Source organism: Anolis sagrei, chromosome X (genome assembly GCF_037176765.1).
Source record: "Anolis sagrei isolate rAnoSag1 chromosome X, rAnoSag1.mat, whole genome shotgun sequence".
Taxonomy (NCBI): Eukaryota; Metazoa; Chordata; class Lepidosauria; order Squamata; family Dactyloidae; genus Anolis; species Anolis sagrei.
This window is the reverse complement of record NC_090034.1, coordinates 89,317,992-89,337,107: the sequence shown is the minus strand read 5'-3', so window position 1 is coordinate 89,337,107 and position 19,116 is coordinate 89,317,992. Positions and strand designations below refer to the sequence as shown.

At 41.6% G+C, this 19,116-nt stretch overlaps 1 protein-coding gene across 1 annotated transcript in view; it reads right to left on the bottom strand.

Annotated features, from left to right (window-relative positions):
* LOC132780216 (IgGFc-binding protein-like) overlaps positions 1 to 13,625 on the bottom strand; it is a 92,049-nt gene extending 78,424 nt beyond the window's left edge. Inside the window, exons 1-7 of the mRNA XM_067460755.1 lie at positions 13,565 to 13,625; positions 12,135 to 12,209; positions 11,215 to 11,268; positions 8,399 to 9,628; positions 5,455 to 5,795; positions 1,840 to 2,413; positions 427 to 1,031 (exon numbers count right to left, since the gene is read on the bottom strand). Coding sequence (XP_067316856.1) covers positions 427 to 1,031; positions 1,840 to 2,413; positions 5,455 to 5,795; positions 8,399 to 9,628; positions 11,215 to 11,266 — 2,802 coding nt within the window. The 5' untranslated portion in view covers positions 11,267 to 11,268; positions 12,135 to 12,209; positions 13,565 to 13,625. The remainder of the gene's footprint in view (positions 1 to 426; positions 1,032 to 1,839; positions 2,414 to 5,454; positions 5,796 to 8,398; positions 9,629 to 11,214; positions 11,269 to 12,134; positions 12,210 to 13,564) is intronic.
* Positions 13,626 to 19,116: the final 5,491 nt, after the last annotated feature.

Genomic DNA, 19,116 nt, shown 5'->3' with positions numbered 1-19,116 from the left:
CCAGTGGATCAATGACGGGTCATCTGACATTTCTGGCATGTTTAACTTCACATGGCCACATTCAGTCTGGTCAAGACTCACAGAAACTAAGGTCCAACATCTGGGGAACTAAAATGTTTCCTTAACCATGAACTAGAGCAGTGGTTCTCAACCTTAGGGTCCCCAGATGTTTTGGCCTTCAACTCCGAGAAATCCTAACAGCTGGAAAACTGGCTGGGATTTCTGGGAGTTGTAAGCCAAAACACCTGGGGACCCACAGATTGAGAACCACTGCACTGGAGGATTCTGCTCCCCCATTTAGAAGGCATCTCACTCAAGCTTAGAATAGTGATCAGCTTTATTATATAGATTGCAATGTGTGGTTTTCGAAAATATGGAAAAAGGTTTGTACAACATTAAATCACTGTTGAAAAGGGAGTAACTCACCATGACTTTTCCTGGATGTTCTCTACTAATCACAATCACTGTTCCTTCCACCCTGATCTCCACCACTTTGGGGAGGATGGCAGAGGAGCCAATTGCATGGTCATTTTGGACATGAACCTGGAAATTCACCAAATCTCTTCTCTTCTCACAGAGCCCTGTCAACTGATACACACAAGTGCCCTGGAAGTCAAACTTCGGACCATCAAAGCTACTGTAATGAGTGCCCCTTGAAGCAGAACAGGTGGCATAACTGGTGGGATAGCAATTCTGGATGCCATCCTCCACCCTGCACTGCTCTCCACTCCTGCAGCCTCTTGTCTGGCAGATCACATGCTTGGTTTCTGGGTCACAGGTGCAGCGTCTTGTGCAGCTGGAATCTCCCCAGAATTGCTCTCCTGGAGAGAAGAGCTTTCCTTCAAAGAGACAGCCACAGTCACCCTTGGGAATGCATTTACCAGCATCCCACACAAAACCTTCATTGCACTGGCAGGTCTCAATGCAAGGCAATGAGGCACAGCTGCTGGGAAGAGCTTCGTTGTTGCAGGTAATGGGACACGCAGGTCCACAGGCCTTGTATTGGCTGTTTGCAGGGCAAACTAAGGAGGCTGTGGAAGGAAGAAGACACGAGTTAAAAACATAAAAGATTGAATGGAGACAATGTTACAAAGATGAACAGATTTTGCTTTAATCCAGTCCATAAGGCAATGGTCCTCAACCTGTGGGTCCCCAGGTAAATCTTCCAGAAATCCCAGCCAGTTTACCAGCTGTTAAGATTTCTGGGAGCTGAAGGCCAAAACATCTGGAGAGCCACAGGTTGAGAACCACTGCCATAAGACTGGGCTGTGTGGCACAGCTAGTTAGTAGCCAGCTGCATTAAATCAATACTGACCGAGAAGTCATGAGTTTGAAGCCAGCCTAGGTTGGAGTGAGCTCCCAACCATTAATGGTCTAGATTTATGTTGACCTATACAGCCCGAACTACAGTTGCATCTGTCAAGTAGGAGAGTTAGGTACTGCTTTATGCGGGGAGGCTAATTTACGACACCATAAAACCTTACAGTAGCCTGCATAAGAATGAGGAAGTACTCCATCAACAATTTGGTGTCACAAATAGACTGGTGAAGCGGCAGCTCTCCCTGTGACCGGAATCAAGCATACTCTCATGAAGCCAGAAAGCTGGATTGTTAAATCTGTGTCTGTCTATATATGTTGTATGTTTAATGGCATTGAATGTTTCCCATGTATGTGTGCATTGTAATCCGCCCCGAGTCCCCTGCAGGCTGAGAAGGGCAGAATATAAATACTGTAAATAAAAATAAATAAATAAGGGAATGCCTTTCATGAGCAGTCTCTATTCCTAGCATTTCCATTTGTTCTGAATCCCGCTTCCCGGCATCTCCCTGGGATACTCACAGCATCCAGTGGGTGTTCTCCAGTCAGAAACAGCAATTCCTTCTTTCTGGCAAGTTTCTGCATAATTCTTCAGGGATTCACACAGCACTTCTTTCAGCCCATCATTCAAACATACATCGTGGGCACAGTTTTCCAGAAAGATTTCAGGGTTGATCACTGAATGGCATTGGCTGAATGGGCCAGTCTCTCCTTTGCTGATCCAGCCACAGAAGGGTTCTGCTTTATAATTTTTGGTCTGTGCTGAAGAGCAGCTTTTGCAACCCCCTGGACAGTCATCCCAGCAGAATTTGTCATCATTCTCCACCTTCCAGCTGCTCCCAAATTCCACGGGACTGGAGACCAAAGCTCCTCTGGGGGTGACGAAATCATCCGTGGGGTCATTGTTGTAGTTCCCACAGAGGCCGCACACACTCTCCGAAAACTTCTTGGGGATCTTGATCAGCAAAACATCATCCCAGTCATAGGAGACCTTCAGGGAGAATTCAGTCTCAATAAGGATGGAGCCTCCATTCTGGTAGAGATGGAGCTTCCCTTCATTCAAGGAAATGGGCAGGTGGGACAGTTGGTTGTCTATCTGCAGGAGAGATCACATACAATAAAAAACAGTGGATGAGGTTTTTTGATATGTCCTAATGATAGATTTGAAGTAGTGGTGTTTTTAAGGGCAACCTTCTCTTTCCTTCAAATTTATATATGTTTACTCGAAGAAGAGACATTTAGAGATAAAAAAGCGGAATAAACAAAATTTTGATTATTTTTACTATGAACAATTCTAAGTCTGCAGTTTAAAACTAATAGATGAAATCATGCTCATTCCCCTATCCTGCTTCCTACTTTTGCTATGTATGTTTCCAGTCAACAATAGAAAGGCATATATCGGAGGGCAAGGCCACACGAATATTGAAAATAACATTGAAAATATAACATTAGACAACGTATCTGCCACCCTACAAATCAGTAGTTGCCAACCTTTGATCCTCCAAGTGTTTTGGAATTCAACTCCCACCACTCCCAGCTATCTTAACAGCTGGGTTGTTGGGTTGTTGTACGTGTTCTAGAAGCCATGTTCTAGAACCATTTTTTCCTGATGTTTCGCATGAATCTATGGCAGGCATCCTCAGAGGTTGTGAGCTCTGTTGGAAACTAGAAAAATTGAGTTTATATATCTGTGGAATGTCCAGGGTGGGAGAAAGAACCCTTGCTTATTGGAACTAGATGCGCGCGCCCTGAATTGCCCTTCAAAAACAGCCTTTAGACAATTGTTGAAAGTAAAAGAAAAATGCATTACTTCAGGAAATACAAAGGATAAGGAAATGCAATTGAAAAGTGCAAAAGGAAGCAAGGAAGTCTTAATCCAGACACAAATTAAAGTCTCTTATAAAGTCCCAAATGAAACACCAGTCTTCCATCAGACAACGGGCAATGAACTAAGTCCTTAGCAGCAAGCACAAAGCAGATTCCATTAGAGTGAACACTTCAGTATCAGAGTTGTTGTTACCAGCAAAAGCTGACTACTTCTGCTCTGATTTAGAGCCCCGAATTCCCCATGCAGGAGGAGCTAGAGCAGTGGTTCTCAACCTGGGGTCCCCAGATGTTTTTGGCCTACAACTCCCAGAAATCCCAGCCAGTTTACCAGCTGTTAGGATTTCTGGGAGTTGAAGGCCAAAAACATCTGGGGACCCCAGGTTGAGAACCACTGAGCTAGAGCGTCTCTCAATTAACTCAGCATTTTTAGCAGCTATTCTGGCTGAATGCTGTTTGTGTTCTGTCTCTTTTTGTCTCTCTAGAAATGTGGGCACTTTCAAACCCTCATCGTCGGATTCTTCTTCTCCCTCCAATTCCTGAGCAGTTCCCTGCTCCCCTTCTTCTTCCGAAGATGAGGAATCCCCAACAGTGTGAATGTTTCAATTGGCCATCTTGATTAGCATTTGATGACCTGACATTTTTTAAGGTGTGGCTTGTTACTGCCTTTGTTGAGAGGTGATTAGCTGTCCCTGATCTGGAGTTCCCCTGTGTTTGCGTGTTGTTCTTTATTTGCTGTTATAATTTTAGATTTTTTTAAATACTGGTAGCCAGATTGTGTTCATTTTCATGGTTTCTTTCTTTCTGTTGAAACTGTTACCAGCTGTTAGGAATTGTGGGAGCTGAAGTCCAAAACACCTGGAGGACTAAAGGTTGAGAACCACTGCTCTAAATATATGAAACAAATATGCATGTAATGGTTTATTTAGGAACACAAAGTTCAGGAGAACATTAATTTAACATCAAAAAGGTTGACCAGACTTGGGACACTTTCACATTATATTATTCTACTATGCCATAGAGACATCTTATGGAATACTGCAATTTGCAGTTTAGGCAAATGTATTTAGAATTTTCATATAAAGGAATCCAGTGTCTCCCAAAACTGCAAACTCAGAAAACTACAAACGACGGAGTTCCAGAAATTCAAGGACCTTTGTAATCATGACTGAATTCCCAGTTCAAAAATTTTGCCAGCAACTGTCCAGAACTACTATTTTTTATTCTACTCTTCTAATTCAACCACAAGCAGAGTAGGGGAAACAATAAACAACACAACTTCCCTTCTAGAACTTTCTAAAGGGGGTCATTCATCATCATAGTTCACAAGGATTATATTTTTGCTGGTAAGTACTAGAAAAACTGACAGCCAAAGCAATTTCCAATGTCACTGTTAAAATCAGAATGCCAATTGTTATTCCTCTGAGCATAAATAGTTGGGTTATGATAACATCATTGGAATGATGGGCAATTCCAGGAGAGAGGAACAATGGCAAAACATAGAGTTGTAGAAGGATTTTCAGTCTGCAAAATCAAAAAAGCGAACCAAGGCAAAACAAAGCAAAACAACAAAAAACAAAAACCAAACAGTCAAATGCATGTGGATTTAACTAATTTATGACACCATAAAACCTTCCAGCAGCGTGCGCAAGAATGAGGAAGCACTCCATCAAAGGACTCAGTGTCACAAATAGAAGGTGAAGTGGCAGCTCCCTCTGTGGCCTGAATCGAGCATACCCTCATGAAGCTGGAAAAAGCTGAAATGTTAAATTGCCTCTGTGACTGTCTATATATGTTATATATCTAATTGGCATTGAATGTTTGCCATGTATATGCGCATAATAATCCACTCTTAGTCCCCTGTGTGGTAAGAAGGGGAGAATATAAATACTGTAAATAAATCAGCATGTGAGTTTAAAACTTTTCTGACATTATATCAGAATTTTAATTTAACGAAAGGGAGAATGATTGCAGAGACAGAGTTTCAGTTGCTATTGCCATAAAAAACCAAAACAGAAGTAAATGCATTTGATTCAGAGGTAATCAATTTTAGATGAAGATATAAATAGGAAATTTAGGATGATAAAATAGAAATATGCCTAGTTTCACACTCTGAAAGGAATATGGGATGACAGTTTTATCCTAAAGCAGAAGAAAGAGATATGTTTGCAATTTAATAGAACATGCATGCCATTTGAGCTACCAGTGATTCCATTACTTTTAAAGAATGGGAAAGAAGTCATTTTGACGCAGTTACTCTTTAAACATTGGGAAGTCATAACAAACAGAAATATCTTTGTCTTCCTCTCTTACCCTGACAAAGCCATTCTCATTTCTGTTGACAGAGATGGTGATATTATAGACAGTTATAGTCACTAAACCGACATTAGAAGCACGGACATCCCTCTTGTTTTCATTCTTGGCCTCAATGCTGAAGAAAGGCACGGTCGCATCCAGGCTGCAAGTCTTGGCAATGGTGTAGGTACAGCTGCCTCTGAAGTCATAGTTCCTCCCATCAAAGGTATGATAATGGCGATTTCCTTGTGCCCAGCAAGTGGATTCAGACCCTGCCAAACACACTGGGCGCTCTTCTTGAATCTCACACATCTCCTCCTTCTTGCATTGGATCAAGCTGCACGACGCAACTGGCGCACCTAGAATGGAACAACTGCCTTGTCATTGTAGTAAATTATAGTGTCATTCACTTTAAAAAATACTCAGTGAAGTTAAAGACACCTATGGAATTTTTTTTTATGGTAGTTAGCATTCAGTTACTGTGAGTTTTCTGGGCTGTAAGGCCATGTTCTAGAAGCATTTTCTCCTGACATTTCACCCACATCTATGGCCGACATCCTCAGAGGTTGTGAAGTCTGTTGAAAACTATGCAAGTGAGGTTTATATATCTGTGGAATGTCCAGGGTGGGAGAAACCACTCTTGTCTGATTGAGGCAAGTGTGAATATTGCAATTGGCCACCTTGATTAGCTTTTAATGGCCTTACAGCTTCAAAGACTGGCTGATTCCTGCCTGGGGGATTCTTTGTTGGCAGGTGATGGCTGGCCCTGATTGTTTTATCACTAAGGCACAGGTATCTATATCAAAATGCTATGAAAATGGTATCAATAGAAATAGGTAAAAGTTGTCCCCTGACATTAAGTCCAGTCATGTCTGACTCTGGGGGTTGGTGCTCATCTCCATTTCTAAGCCGAAGAGCCAGCATTGTCTATAGACACCTCCAAGGTCATGTGGCCAGCACAACTGCATGTAGCACCGTTACCTTCCCGCTGGAGTGGTACCTATTGATCTACTCAAATTTGCATGTTTTCGAACTGCTAGGTTGGCAGAAGCTAGGGCTGACAGCAGAAGCTCACGCCGCTCCCCAAAATCGATCTGCGACCTTTCGGTCAACAAGCTCAACAGCTCAGCGCTTTAACCCACTGTGCCACCGGGGGCTCTACTTATTTCAATAGAAATAAACAATTCAAAAACAATTTTTAGTTCTCACTACTGTGTTAAACTGATTCTAGAGTGTCAATGGTCTCATACAAACTTTAATATATTTTCTCATGCAAACTTAAAAATATGTATTCATAATACAGTATGTCTGTATTGGTAAGTATATTTCTAGGATGTGTTATTCTATCATTCGTTACAGCCCCCACTGGGTACTAACTTATTCATATACTGTACCACATGAAACATAACATACATAAATTTCAAAAGGAAAACAGTCCAAATATCTGGTATATACAGTGTTCCCTCACTTATCGCGGGGGTTACATTCCAGGACCACCCGTGATAAGTGAAAATCCACGATGTAGGGATGCTATACTGTATAGTTCTGCCCACTCCTTTCTCCCTCTCCCCGCTCTCTATCTTCCTCTCCTCTTTCCCTTTGCCTTCCTCCTTTCCTCCCCACTCCCCTTGCTGGAGCCACCCTTCTCCCTCCCTCCCTGCTTCCCCATTGACATAGGGCTCTAACCCGGTTGCCGGAGGAAGAGCAACCAGGAAGAAGCACCGGCGGAAGCTGCCTTGGCAGCCCTCTCCAAGCTCTTTGCCAGCCACACACACACCTCCTTCCCAGCCCGCCACCTCTGCCAGCCAAGGCGACGCTCCCAGCTTCCAAGGAAGAAGCACTGGCGGAAGCTGTCTTGGCGGCACTCTCCGCGCCCCTAGCTGGCGCTACTTTGGGGCTCTTCACTAGCTACACACATGCCTGTCTGTTAGTAACTCTGCAACTCAAGTCTGTGGCAGCATATACAGTGTTCCCTTGCTACTTAAATTTAATTTTTTTTGTTGAAAAACCATGAAACAGCGAGTCTGCGGGAAGCGAACCGCAAGGTAGCGAGGGAACACTGTATACATAACACAACAACAAGTAATCCTGGGTACAAGGACATTGTTCCATATTATACAGTATATTAATACGTTAGTACCCAGTGGGGGCTGTAAGAAAAAGTTTGCATGAGCCCCCGGTCAAACCCCTGTGCCGGCAGGACTGAAGACTGACAGGTCATAGGTTCGAATCCGGGTAGAATGCGGATGAGCTCCCTCTTTCAGCTCCAGGTCGTCATGCGAGGACATGAGAGAAGCCTCCCACAAGGATGGTAAAACTTCAAAACATCCAGGCATCCTCTGGGCATTGTCCTTGCAAACAGCCAATTCTCTTACAGCAGAAGCAACTTGCAGTTTCTCAAGTCGCTCCTGACACTTAAAAACAATACAATAATTAAAACGAAGGACAATTTTAACAAATATAAACGTATTCGTATTTCAGTGGGAAGTGTGGGCTTGCTTTTGGCTGATGAGATAGGGTTGTTGTTGTTATTGTGTGCTTTCAAGTCATTTCAGACTTAGGTTGACCCTGAGCGAGGGCCTGGTAAATGACCTTGGAGGGCCATATCCGGCCCCGGGCCTTAGTTTAAGGACCCTGCTCTAGAATCACTTTAACACTGTAGTGAGAATTAAAATTGTTTTTGAATTGTTTATTCCCAATTGTTTTATGTCAGGAATTCCCCTGTTGTTTGAATGTTGCTCTTTATTTACTGTCCTGATTTTAGAGTTTTTAATACTGGTAGCCAGATTATGTTCATTTTCATGGTTTCCTCCTTTCTGCTGAAATTGTCCACATGCTTGTGGATTTCAATGCTGTGGGACATGGCCATACAGCCCGAAAAACTCACAATAACCCAATGATCCTGGCCATGAAAGCCTTCGACAAAACAAAAGTCAAAATGTTTTCTATGTAGAAGACTTACCAGTGGTGCAAGCAGCCATTGAACCAGAGCCATCATTTTGTGAGACTCCAAGGATGAAGATGGCAAAAGGAGTGCTGGGATGTTCTAAGGAGAGCACACCTGCTGTTTTGTTGAAACTGTGTTCAGCCCAAGAATATTCTGTTCCTGGGATTGGTCTCCACTGGAGGGCTTCAATGCCTTTCCTCTCTACTGTGATCCCACCGGATTCTGAAGTTTTGGCTATGATGACAGCAATTCTGTCATACTGACTCATTTCACCTGTGCTATAGGAAATGCAGTAGCCTGGAACTGCTGGAATGTTTATGAGAGAAGGCCCATAGTCTCGATCTTCAGCACCAGTAGGGGAGAAAAGGACCTGAATCCCATTGTTGGCAGAAATGTGCATTGGTTCTGAAGACTGCTGGTCAAACTTGAGAACTTGCCCAGCCTCCATGTCCAGAGACTTCTCTATATCACCATGCTGGTATTTGATGGAAGTCTTTTGGGCAGCGACTACATACAGAGTGCCATGTCTATTTGGAAAGGACATCAGAGGGACAATGAAGAAGGAACCCCAACTGGAAACTGGCAAGATCTGTTCAACAACATGGTCACATGCTATGTTGTTCTGAGCACAGCTGTGTCCTGTCAAAACAGCCACTGGTTCACTTGATTCAACTTTGGTGCCAGTCAAATCATCTGAGCTTTGGAACTGGATTGCTTGGAAGGCTTCAATATCAGCAACAAGCTTGCTTCCAGAAGGATAAACCTTGCCTTTGTAAGCCACAGTCCCCGTCAGGGAAATATTGATTTTAGTGGGAGTTTCATAGGCTATAATCACAAATTCCTTGAAGGTGTTTTCCTTGTTTCCCATTGGAGTTACCACATAATGCAGTGTGCCCAATTGTTGGACTGGATACAGGACTGTAGTACCAACAGAAGTCCCGTCACGGCTGCGAGACAAGATGGAGATATCCTTGTCAGCTTCTATGAGCACAGTCCCATCAAAGCTATCGGTCCCCACTAACTCAATGGTATTTGGAAGCTTAATTGTCACTGTTTGTCCTTCATTGAGAGGGAAAGTTCTTCTGTACATGGATTTTCCTATTGTTACTCTCACCATGGTTTTAGGAGAATAACCAGTAATAACAAGCTCATGCTTAGCACTGGGATCCATTGGGTGGTTTTTCTGATTGTTTTGCATGAAAGCCGTGACAAATTTCTTCCCACGAGAACCTGCTACCTGGGACCCTGCAAGAAAAAACAGAAAGATCTTTCAGAAAGCAAATGACAGTGAGACTACACTTTCAGGAATGATATAGCTATGGTCTCCTCTGAAAAGGAACTATAATCTGTGGCTGGATATACACAGTCATACAATCCAGTTTCAGAATCCAGATTATCTACAGTGAACTGGATTATATGAGTCTCCACTGCCATATAATCCAGTTCAAAACAGATAATCTGGATCCAGTGTAGATGGGGGGGGGGGGGGGGGTACAGTAAGACATTTTACCCTAGCCAAGCTGTCATGGGATCAGAAGTTTCTTCGGGGGAGATCAAGACAGCCTTTTATCCCAGAAGCAACTGCCTTTTATCCCAGAAGCATCTGCCATGAAGTCACTAAGAGTCGGAAGTGACTGAACGAATGAACAACATAAGCTGAGGGTGGGAAATGCAGCAGCTACTTGTAAATTGCTGGTGTTAACCTATAAGTGCTGGTGTTAACCTATAAAGCCCTAAACGACTCCGGCCCTGTTTACCTCTCCGAACGTATTCTCCCCTATGAACCATCAAGACCATTAAGATCGTCTGGAGGGGCCCTGCTCTCGGTCCCACCGCCTGCACAAGCACGACTGGTGGGGACGAGGGACAGGGCCTTCTCGATGGTGGCCCCTCGGCTTTGGAACTCCCTCCCATTAGAGATCAGAACTGCCCCCTCCCTCATGACGTTCAGGAAATTAACAAAGACCTGGTTGTGGAACGTGGCATTTGACAACTGATTTAATTCTTTGCCCATATGAAAGGAGGATGATGAATGGGATTGTGATTGTGTGGACGATTTGGCTTTTTTAACTGTGATGATAATGTTTTAATGTTTATGGTGCTTATATTTTAATCGTGTAATGATGTAGCATTGTGTTGTTATTGTATGTGTTTGTATGTTAACACATGTTGTGAACCTGTCCGAATCCCTCTTTGAAGGTGAGAGGGTCGGTATATAAAACCTCGAAATAAATAAATAAATAAATAAATAAATAAATGTCAAAATAAAAATAGATACCAATAAAATTACCTTAATAATAAATTTAATAATAATAGAGTAAAATAATACATGTAATAATAATAACAATAAATAAATATAAAATAATAACAATAACAACAACAGCTTAAAAAAGGGGCTGAAAAACTCAGCTTATACTCTCATGTATACGGTACTAGATTTCAAGATGAGAAATCCCTATCACTCAGAAGTTCCCATAGTTCTGCATCACTGATCATGCTCAGTAGGACTTCTTGAAACAGATAGCCAAAAGGCCAACATTTTCCTTACCCCAATTTAACAGAATGTGGACAGAGAAAATGGATATATACTGGGAATGTGAGAATTAATGAGGGTGTATACTTGTGTGCATACACATACCTACAGCTTTTTGAAGGAGATAACATCCATGGACACTTTATCTAGTGAGTTTACTTCAGGGGTGAGCAACATGTGGCACATGGACTACATATTGTTGGTGGGGTATAAGTTTATTTATTTATTTATTTAGAGATATATTTGCTGGATAGTCATTTTGAAAACAAAATAGAACCTCCTAGCCCAATTTACTTACCACTTAACTGCATCAAACCAACCAAGAGGAACACAATAATCTTCGTAGCCATGGCTGCACATCAAAATAAAAAAGAAAACAACATATTAAGGGATATCCACTTATTTTTCCTCAACTCTTTAGACCTATAGTGTCTCCTAGAACAAAAGAAGAAGGTCGTTCAACTAAGAGAACTGGAAATGATGCTGTTGAAATAGAAAGATTCTGTGCTGTGACACACATCTTGATTTTCGTATGTATGTATGTATCCCACTGTGGCTTCTACCTCAAAATTTTCCTGCTTGTGTTCTAGTCTACTATGCTTATTTACTCGTTTGATTTACAAAGCACAAGGAGAAGCCTCAAATAGTAAGCTGGATGCAAAAGAAGCAACTTTTCAACTACAACTTGAGCCTTAGCTTCCAACTTTTAACTGTCAGGGAAACTGTTGCCTGACTCCACAGAAACTACAAATCAGTATGTATACATAGACATACACGCTGATTTAATCTTCCTTTTCCAGCTTCTGCCTCCTACTGCTAAATGGTACAGAGAAAGGACAAATATTCATCCTATTTATCTGTAGAAACCTGATTTTTATCAGACTTGTGGCAAGATTGTTTTTATTTATTTATTTATTTATTTATTTATTACTGCGCCGTTTCTCAGCCTAAATTGGCGACTCAACGCGGTTTACAACACTACAACAATCAACAATATTCAGTTTAAAAAGCATAAAAAACAACATACACAATACACAATATTGGGCCACCAATAATAATCCAATGCATCTCTTAACTAGAACCGCAATCCAATTTCGTCGTCCATGGTTACCAATCCTTAATCATCAAATACATTGCACCGGCTTAACCGAATGCTTGTTCGAACATCCATGTCTTCAATCTTTTTCGAAACATCATCAGCGAGGGGGCTGATCTTACCTCTATGGGGAGGGCGTTCCAAAGCCGAGGGGCCACCACAGAAAAGGCCCTGTCTCTCGTTCCCGCCAACCGCACCTGTGAAGATGATGTAAGGAACGGCATCAAGTAGAGGGCCTTCTAGCCGTCTGAGGGACATGAGAAACCGCTCTGCTATGTTCCTACTGACTATAAATTGAAGGTGGTGGGACTGTGGACCTCATCACGCTTACCAATGTAAGTATCCTAGGATGCCTGTCAGCCAGTTGAGGGACAGATGGGCATGTAGCCCATCACATGATGTCCTTAAACTTCCAGTGGAGTCCCCAAACCCAATTGGCATGGAAGCATCCTCACCAACACAGGAAGGCTCCCATGCTGTCCTGTGCTGACTCCAATGGAGTCAACACACTTCTGCCCCAATTAGGTGACTCTCCATGTGATGCGGGAAGTGTACCCACACCAGGGTGGCACAGACATGCTTGGCGAAATGGCACCAGTGTGTGTGTGTGATGAGATCCTGAGATCTCCTGGATCTCTTGGGTCTGGTTAGCCTTGACTTGAAAAACCAATAACAATCACATTAGATGAATCTACACTGTAGAATAAATCATAGAAGCATAGAGTTGGAAGAGATCTCATGGGCCATTCATTCCAGCCCCCTGCCAAGAAGCAGGAAAATCACATTCAAAGCACCCCCGACAGATGGCCTTCCAGTCTCTGTTTAAAAGCTTCCAAAGAAGGAGCCTCCATCACACTCCAGGGCAGAGAGATCTACTGCCGAACAGCTCTCAAGTCAGAAAGTTCTTCCTAATGTTCAGGTGGAATCTCCTTTCCTGTAGTTTGAAACCATTGCTCCGCGTCCTAGTCTCTAGTGCAGCTCGCTCTTCCCAATGGCTTCCTCTCACATATTTATACATGGCTATCATGTTTCCTCTCAGCCTTCTCTTCTTCAAGCTAAACATGCCCAGCTCTTTAAGCCACTCCTCATAGGGTGTGTTCTCTAGACCCTTTATCATTTTAGGGTGTGACATCATTTTTATTGCTATGGCCCATTGCTAAAGAATCCTAGGAACTGTAGTTTGGTGAGGCAACAGCACTCTTTGGCAGAGAAAACTAAAGATATTTTAAACCCACAACCCCTGGGATTCCATAGCATTGAGCCCTGTCAGTTAGAGCAGGCATGGCCAAACTTCGGCCCTTCAGATGTTTTGGATTTCAACTCCCATAATTCGTAACAGTTGGTAAGCTGGCTGGGATTTTTGGGAGTTGAAGCCTAAAACACCTGGAGGGGTGAGGTTTGCCCATGTCTGACTTAGAGTGATATCACACTGTATCTGTTTCAACAGATCTGTCCCATGTGAGCACTCTGACAACTACTCTGTTACTTTGCAAGAGCTTGCAGTGCAGCAGCTGATTGGCTTCACAAGACACAACCCAGAAAAGTCCCTTACCTTTAGTCTAGTAGAAGTGCCATGTACGGACAAAACAGAATGACTGAGAAGATTCAGTCTGTGCTCCTTCTCTCCTTTCAGTTGCTCTCTCCCTTTTTATTAGCAAAAAGGTCAAAGCCTTATTTCCAATGAAATTCTACAGAATTTTCTACGATTCCAAAGGTTAGGTTTATTTGCAGGGCAGCTGCAAGAAAAAACAAGTCATACAAATTGTTCTCTGGCTTTTACACTGGAATTTGAGGAGTGTAGTATGTCCTCCAACATTTGACAAATAAAAAAAATCTGAACCCACGTGGGCAAGCACCATCAGAGTGGGGACAAAATGGCAAAAGGTATCAAGGAGGAAGAACAGACACGCTAACTGAAGCCGTGTCAATTTGCATTTGTTAGGGCCCCCGTCTTACAATACAGGAAATTCTTCATTAAACGTAACGTCTACTTACATTCCTGCTTACATGGGTTTTGAAAATCCCCTTAAACATTGGGGTGTTTGGGCATTTTAATATACCTTTTTTTGTTTATATATTGTCTTATTTCCTATCTAGTAGATCCAAAGGCTATAAATGCAGATAGGGACTTACAACAGAGCCAATAGCTACTCATTAGAATGTAAGTAGTCAAGTGTGTGCATCAATAACCTTTTCAAAACCATGTCAATTTGGAGATTTTAGTATACCTATTGTCTGTATGTTGCTTTATTTCTTATTTAGTGAATTCAAGCATCATAGATAAGAATAACACCCGAAGAAGATATTATGAAACAAGGGAAACAACCTGGGAGACCTTGTTGTATTACTGTTCCTGATGTTATCTATTGATGAAGAACCTTCTACAACATAGAAATTGTTATTTTGGAAGCTGAAATCTCTTTATATTGCATGTAACAATATTTGAGTTACTATTTCTGACGTCATGTACTTATGAAGAATCTCCTGGTATATAGTAATTGTTATTCTGGAAGCTTAAGTTTCATTGTGTTGACAAAATATTGATAAACAATCTTTCATTTATAAACAGTTACTAATTAATCGTGTTAATGTTCCCACATTATGTTTAATGAAGAATTTCCTGTAATATAGAAATTGTGATTTGCAATCTGCAGTTTTTGTATTTGTTGTTATAGATACCTGTGCATGTTACACTTACACCCCGGTCTACATTGCCATATAAAATCCAGATTATCTGCTTTGATCTTTCTTATAAGGCAGTGTAAACTTATATAATCCAGTTCAAATCATTTATTCTGACCTTGAAGGGGACTCAGGGTGGAGTACAACATATATACGGCAGACATTCAATGCTGGAACATACATAAACTCTGAACAAATATAAGCAGTAAAATCAATTATCCCACATTAAAATCATCTCAAATCATCCATATCGACTCCAGTCAACAGAGTAAAGTTTCCTATTGCTGCCTTATTGCACCGTCCCAAAGGCTTGGTCCCACAGCCAAGTCTTTAGAATCTTTGTGAAGGACAGGAGGGAGGAGGCTGATCTAATCTCCTGAGGGAAGGAGTTCTATAGCTGAGGGGTAATCACTGAGAAGGTCCTCTCTCTCGTCCCCGCCAATTGCACCTGTGACAGTGGTGGGACTGAGAGCAGGGCCTCCCTGGAAGAGGTCCATGGAGGTTCATAGAGAGAGCACCCATGAAGACATGCCGACAATTTAATCAGGAAGGCGTCCACGGACAACAGGCTCCTCGGCATGGAAAATGGAACAACAGCACCTCCCTATAACCGGAGTTGAGCACAGCTGTTGCACCCCAGAGTAGGAACAGGACCCTCTAATCATTAATTACACCACACCTTGGATAAAAAAGAGTCATCTTTATTTGAAGAATAATTGGAGCCAATAAAAGAGATTAGTATAAAGCTGATAAAAGTCCAAAAGCAAAAAAACCAAATAAGCAGTAACATAAACAGTGTCCAAACATAGGAATAATATCAAAGATCCAAAAGCTTGCTGTTTAAATCCAGATGCAAAGAAATATCAAATGCCTTCTATAAAAACCATGAACATAGCCACTGCTAATCTACTTGAATAGCCAGGAAACCTAGGAGACGAGGGCACAATAATATCCAAAAGACTTAAATTAAACCAAACGATGCTTAGTCTGAAGGAAATTCCCTAAGAGCTCAATTTAAGTCCCAGAAACTGATTTCTACTGAATTCTTTCTGACCTGCGTAAACATTGGGCCTCTCTACAGTTCTGGCTAATTTCCAGCCGGCGGCTGGTCTTATCTATCTCTTCATTAACTGCAGGTGTGAAACTATCTTGCAGACTCGAGCCTGGAGAAGGGAGTGAACTTTCCTGCAAACTCGAGCCTGGCGTTTTCTCATGAGAACTTAGCCCTTCCCTTGACCCTTCTCGATCAGAGTCTGTAGTAACCTTATTGTCCAAAGTGTCTCCATTTTGCACCTCATCCTCATTGACATCCAAGTCAGGCTCAGAAGCATTAGAAGGGAGAAACACTATAACAGATTCAGGGTGAAACACAGGCTGAATCCCAAAAACAGCCTCCGTATGCTGGAGATGAAAAAGGGGGAAGCCTTTGCCTCTGTCTATGTATTGTCTGTTTTTGTAGTTAATTGTATAACGGCATTGAATGTTTGCCATATATGTGTTCTGTAATCCGCTCTGAGTCCCCTCGGGGAGATAGAGCAGAATATAAATAAAGTATATTATTATTTTATTAGCATTCCCTTACAATTAGCCACTGTCTTTGCTTATTTATGAGCAAATGTGTATGTGTAAGACTCTTTCAGCACTTTTTTTTGATAAAGTAATGTGACTTATCTTTTCTGCATCAACATGTTGCCTTTTCACAGCAGGGATGGTTGATCAAGATCATAACGCACAATATTAAGGAGTCTCTTACCTTCCACTCAGATCTGTCTTTGGCTGGCAAAGCAGAATGAGAGGGAAACAACACTCTGTTTTCCCTCTACCTTTTCATTTGCTCCTTCTCCTTTTATAGAAAAGATTTTGGAGGTTTCATTTCCAAAGAACTTCCAGAGAATCCCCGAGAATCACCAAAATCTGGGTTTACTGGCAGGGCAAATGCAAGAGATTTGAAGCCAGCTCATCATAGCCCTTAGAGGAAAGGAGTCAGCTCGAGTTTTGGATTTTGGAATTTAAGATTACCGGCTGTAACAAACCACTGTCAAATCTCTAGAAAGTCAGCATGCAGGTTTTTTAAATTTTAAAAAACGGTTTTTAAAACAGTTAAGTGTTGTGATACACAGAAGAAAGCATGTTTGCAATTAGCATTATATCAATTAAATAAAAAGTCCTCGTGGACAAGTTAAACATGAGCCAACAATATCATGTGGCAGCAAAAAAAGCCAATGGGATTTTGGCCTGCATAAATAGGAGTATAGTGTCTAGATCCAGGGAAGTCATGCTACTCCTCAATTCTGCCTTGGTCAGACCACATCTGAAATATTGTGTCCAATTCTGGGCACTGCATTTGAAGGGAGATATTGACAAGCTGGAATGTGTCCAGAGGAGGGCAACTAAAATGATCAAGGGTCTGGAGGACAATCTCTATGAGGAGCGGCTTAAGAGCTGGGCATGTTTAGCCTGCAGAAGAGAAGACTGAGAGAAGACATGATGAGGACCATGTAGTATAACTATGTGAGGGGAAGTCATAGGGAGGAGGGAGGAGGGTTGTTTTCTGCTGCCCTGGAGACTAGGACACAATGGCTTTCAACTCTACGATTAAAATACCATTATTGCATAGCCCAAAGTCATTATGACTTTATTCATCAGTTCCCAAAGAGTTCTTCAAAGTGACAGCAACTTAATAAATATTTGGAAACAAGCAGGTGGAGAGGCTACCTTTAAAAACAGGAGGAAATCTTTTCAATGACAGCCAAGTAAGTTACTTTATTTTAAAACATCTTTAAAGGGAGTGGGTGGAGGCTGTCTCCCTGTCCTCCCAGAAGGTTTCGGGAGGGCATCTGGAACCCCCCCCCCCCCCCAGGGTGTGGACTTCACCCTGGGAGCAATCGTGTTTAACAAACTACACAGTGTTTACCTGTGTAGTGATAGAGGATGTGTAGATGTCACCATCTGCTTTCAACCTGCCAAGTGAGGATGTTTTAGCAATGATGAGAGTGAGAAAATGTAGCAAGAGTTACTGTTAATGACAATGACAAAGTGGTGAAGAAATGAGTTTATTGAAAATATCTTCTCCATTTCAATAATTTTTTGTAGTTTTGTTATTGTTTTGGTCTCTGAGTTCATTATCTTGGCCCAAAAAGTACAGAAAGAGAAATAATAAAAGAGTGCATGATATCATGGACGAAAAATAATGGAAGACCTACTAGAATGGATGAATCGGAACACAATGTTCCATCTGAACATTAGGAAGAACTTCCTGACTGTGAGAACCGTTCAGCAGTGGAACTCTCTGCCCTGGAGTGTGGTGGAGGCTCCTTCTTTGGAGGCTTTTAAACAGAGGCTGGATGGCCATCTGTCAGGGGTGATTTGAATGCAATATTCCTGCTTCTTGGCAGGGGGTTGGACTGGATGGCCCATGAGGTCTCTTCCAACTCTTATGATTCTATGATTCTATGACCTGTGGAATATCAGAATGAAGCAAATATATGCCTATGATCTAAAAGAAAATCTATTTAAAATGATGTACAGATGGTACCTCACTCCATATAAATTAGGCAAAATATATAAGAACACAAAAACCGCATGTTGGAAATGTAAGAAGGTAGAGGGAACCTTCTACCACATGTGGTGGTCGTGTGAGAAGGCCACAAAATACTGGAAAATAATCCATGAAGAAATTTAAAAAATATTAGATATTAAAATACAGAAGAAACCCAAATACTTTTTATTAAGCATTGCGGATCTTAAATTGGAATTGAATAAAGAAATACTTTTAAATTATTTAACTATGAAATGAATGATTTAACAAGCAAGGAAGAAGACCGGAAGTACAGAAAACTCAATATTTTCTTTTTATATCATTTTTCCCCCTTTTTCTTTCTTTTTCTCTTTCATCCCATTTCCCCTCCCCCTTTCCCCCCTTTCCTCTTTATTTTACTGCATCTATCAAAAAAAGACCTTTAATAAAAATTATTTTAAAAAAGAAAGAAAATATCTTCTCCAGTAGTCCTCATTTCACTGAAGACCCAGCAAATGAGTATAAAATGTATTCTCTCTCTCGATAAGAATAGAATGGAATAAGACTGTAATCAATATAACTTTCAACGAGAGAGGATTTTCACAGTTAGGTTGCAATAACAGAAGCATCTTGTCTTGGGTACCTACTAGTCTAATTGTTCTTATAGTCTGACACAGACAATAGGGTCTGCGATTAAAATTGTCTTGCATAAGTACATAGGCAACTGGCTTATAATCAACCATTTCCTTTAGTATTCCTAGCATTGATAGACAGTAGTTTTCTGGCTTTCAGGTTGAGAATGTCTTCCATGCTTGAAGAAGCTGGGGTTTGAAGGTTGGAAAGCATATGCTCTGTAATGGAGCTACAGACTCTGCAAGTAAGAATACTAGGGGTGCATCTACAAT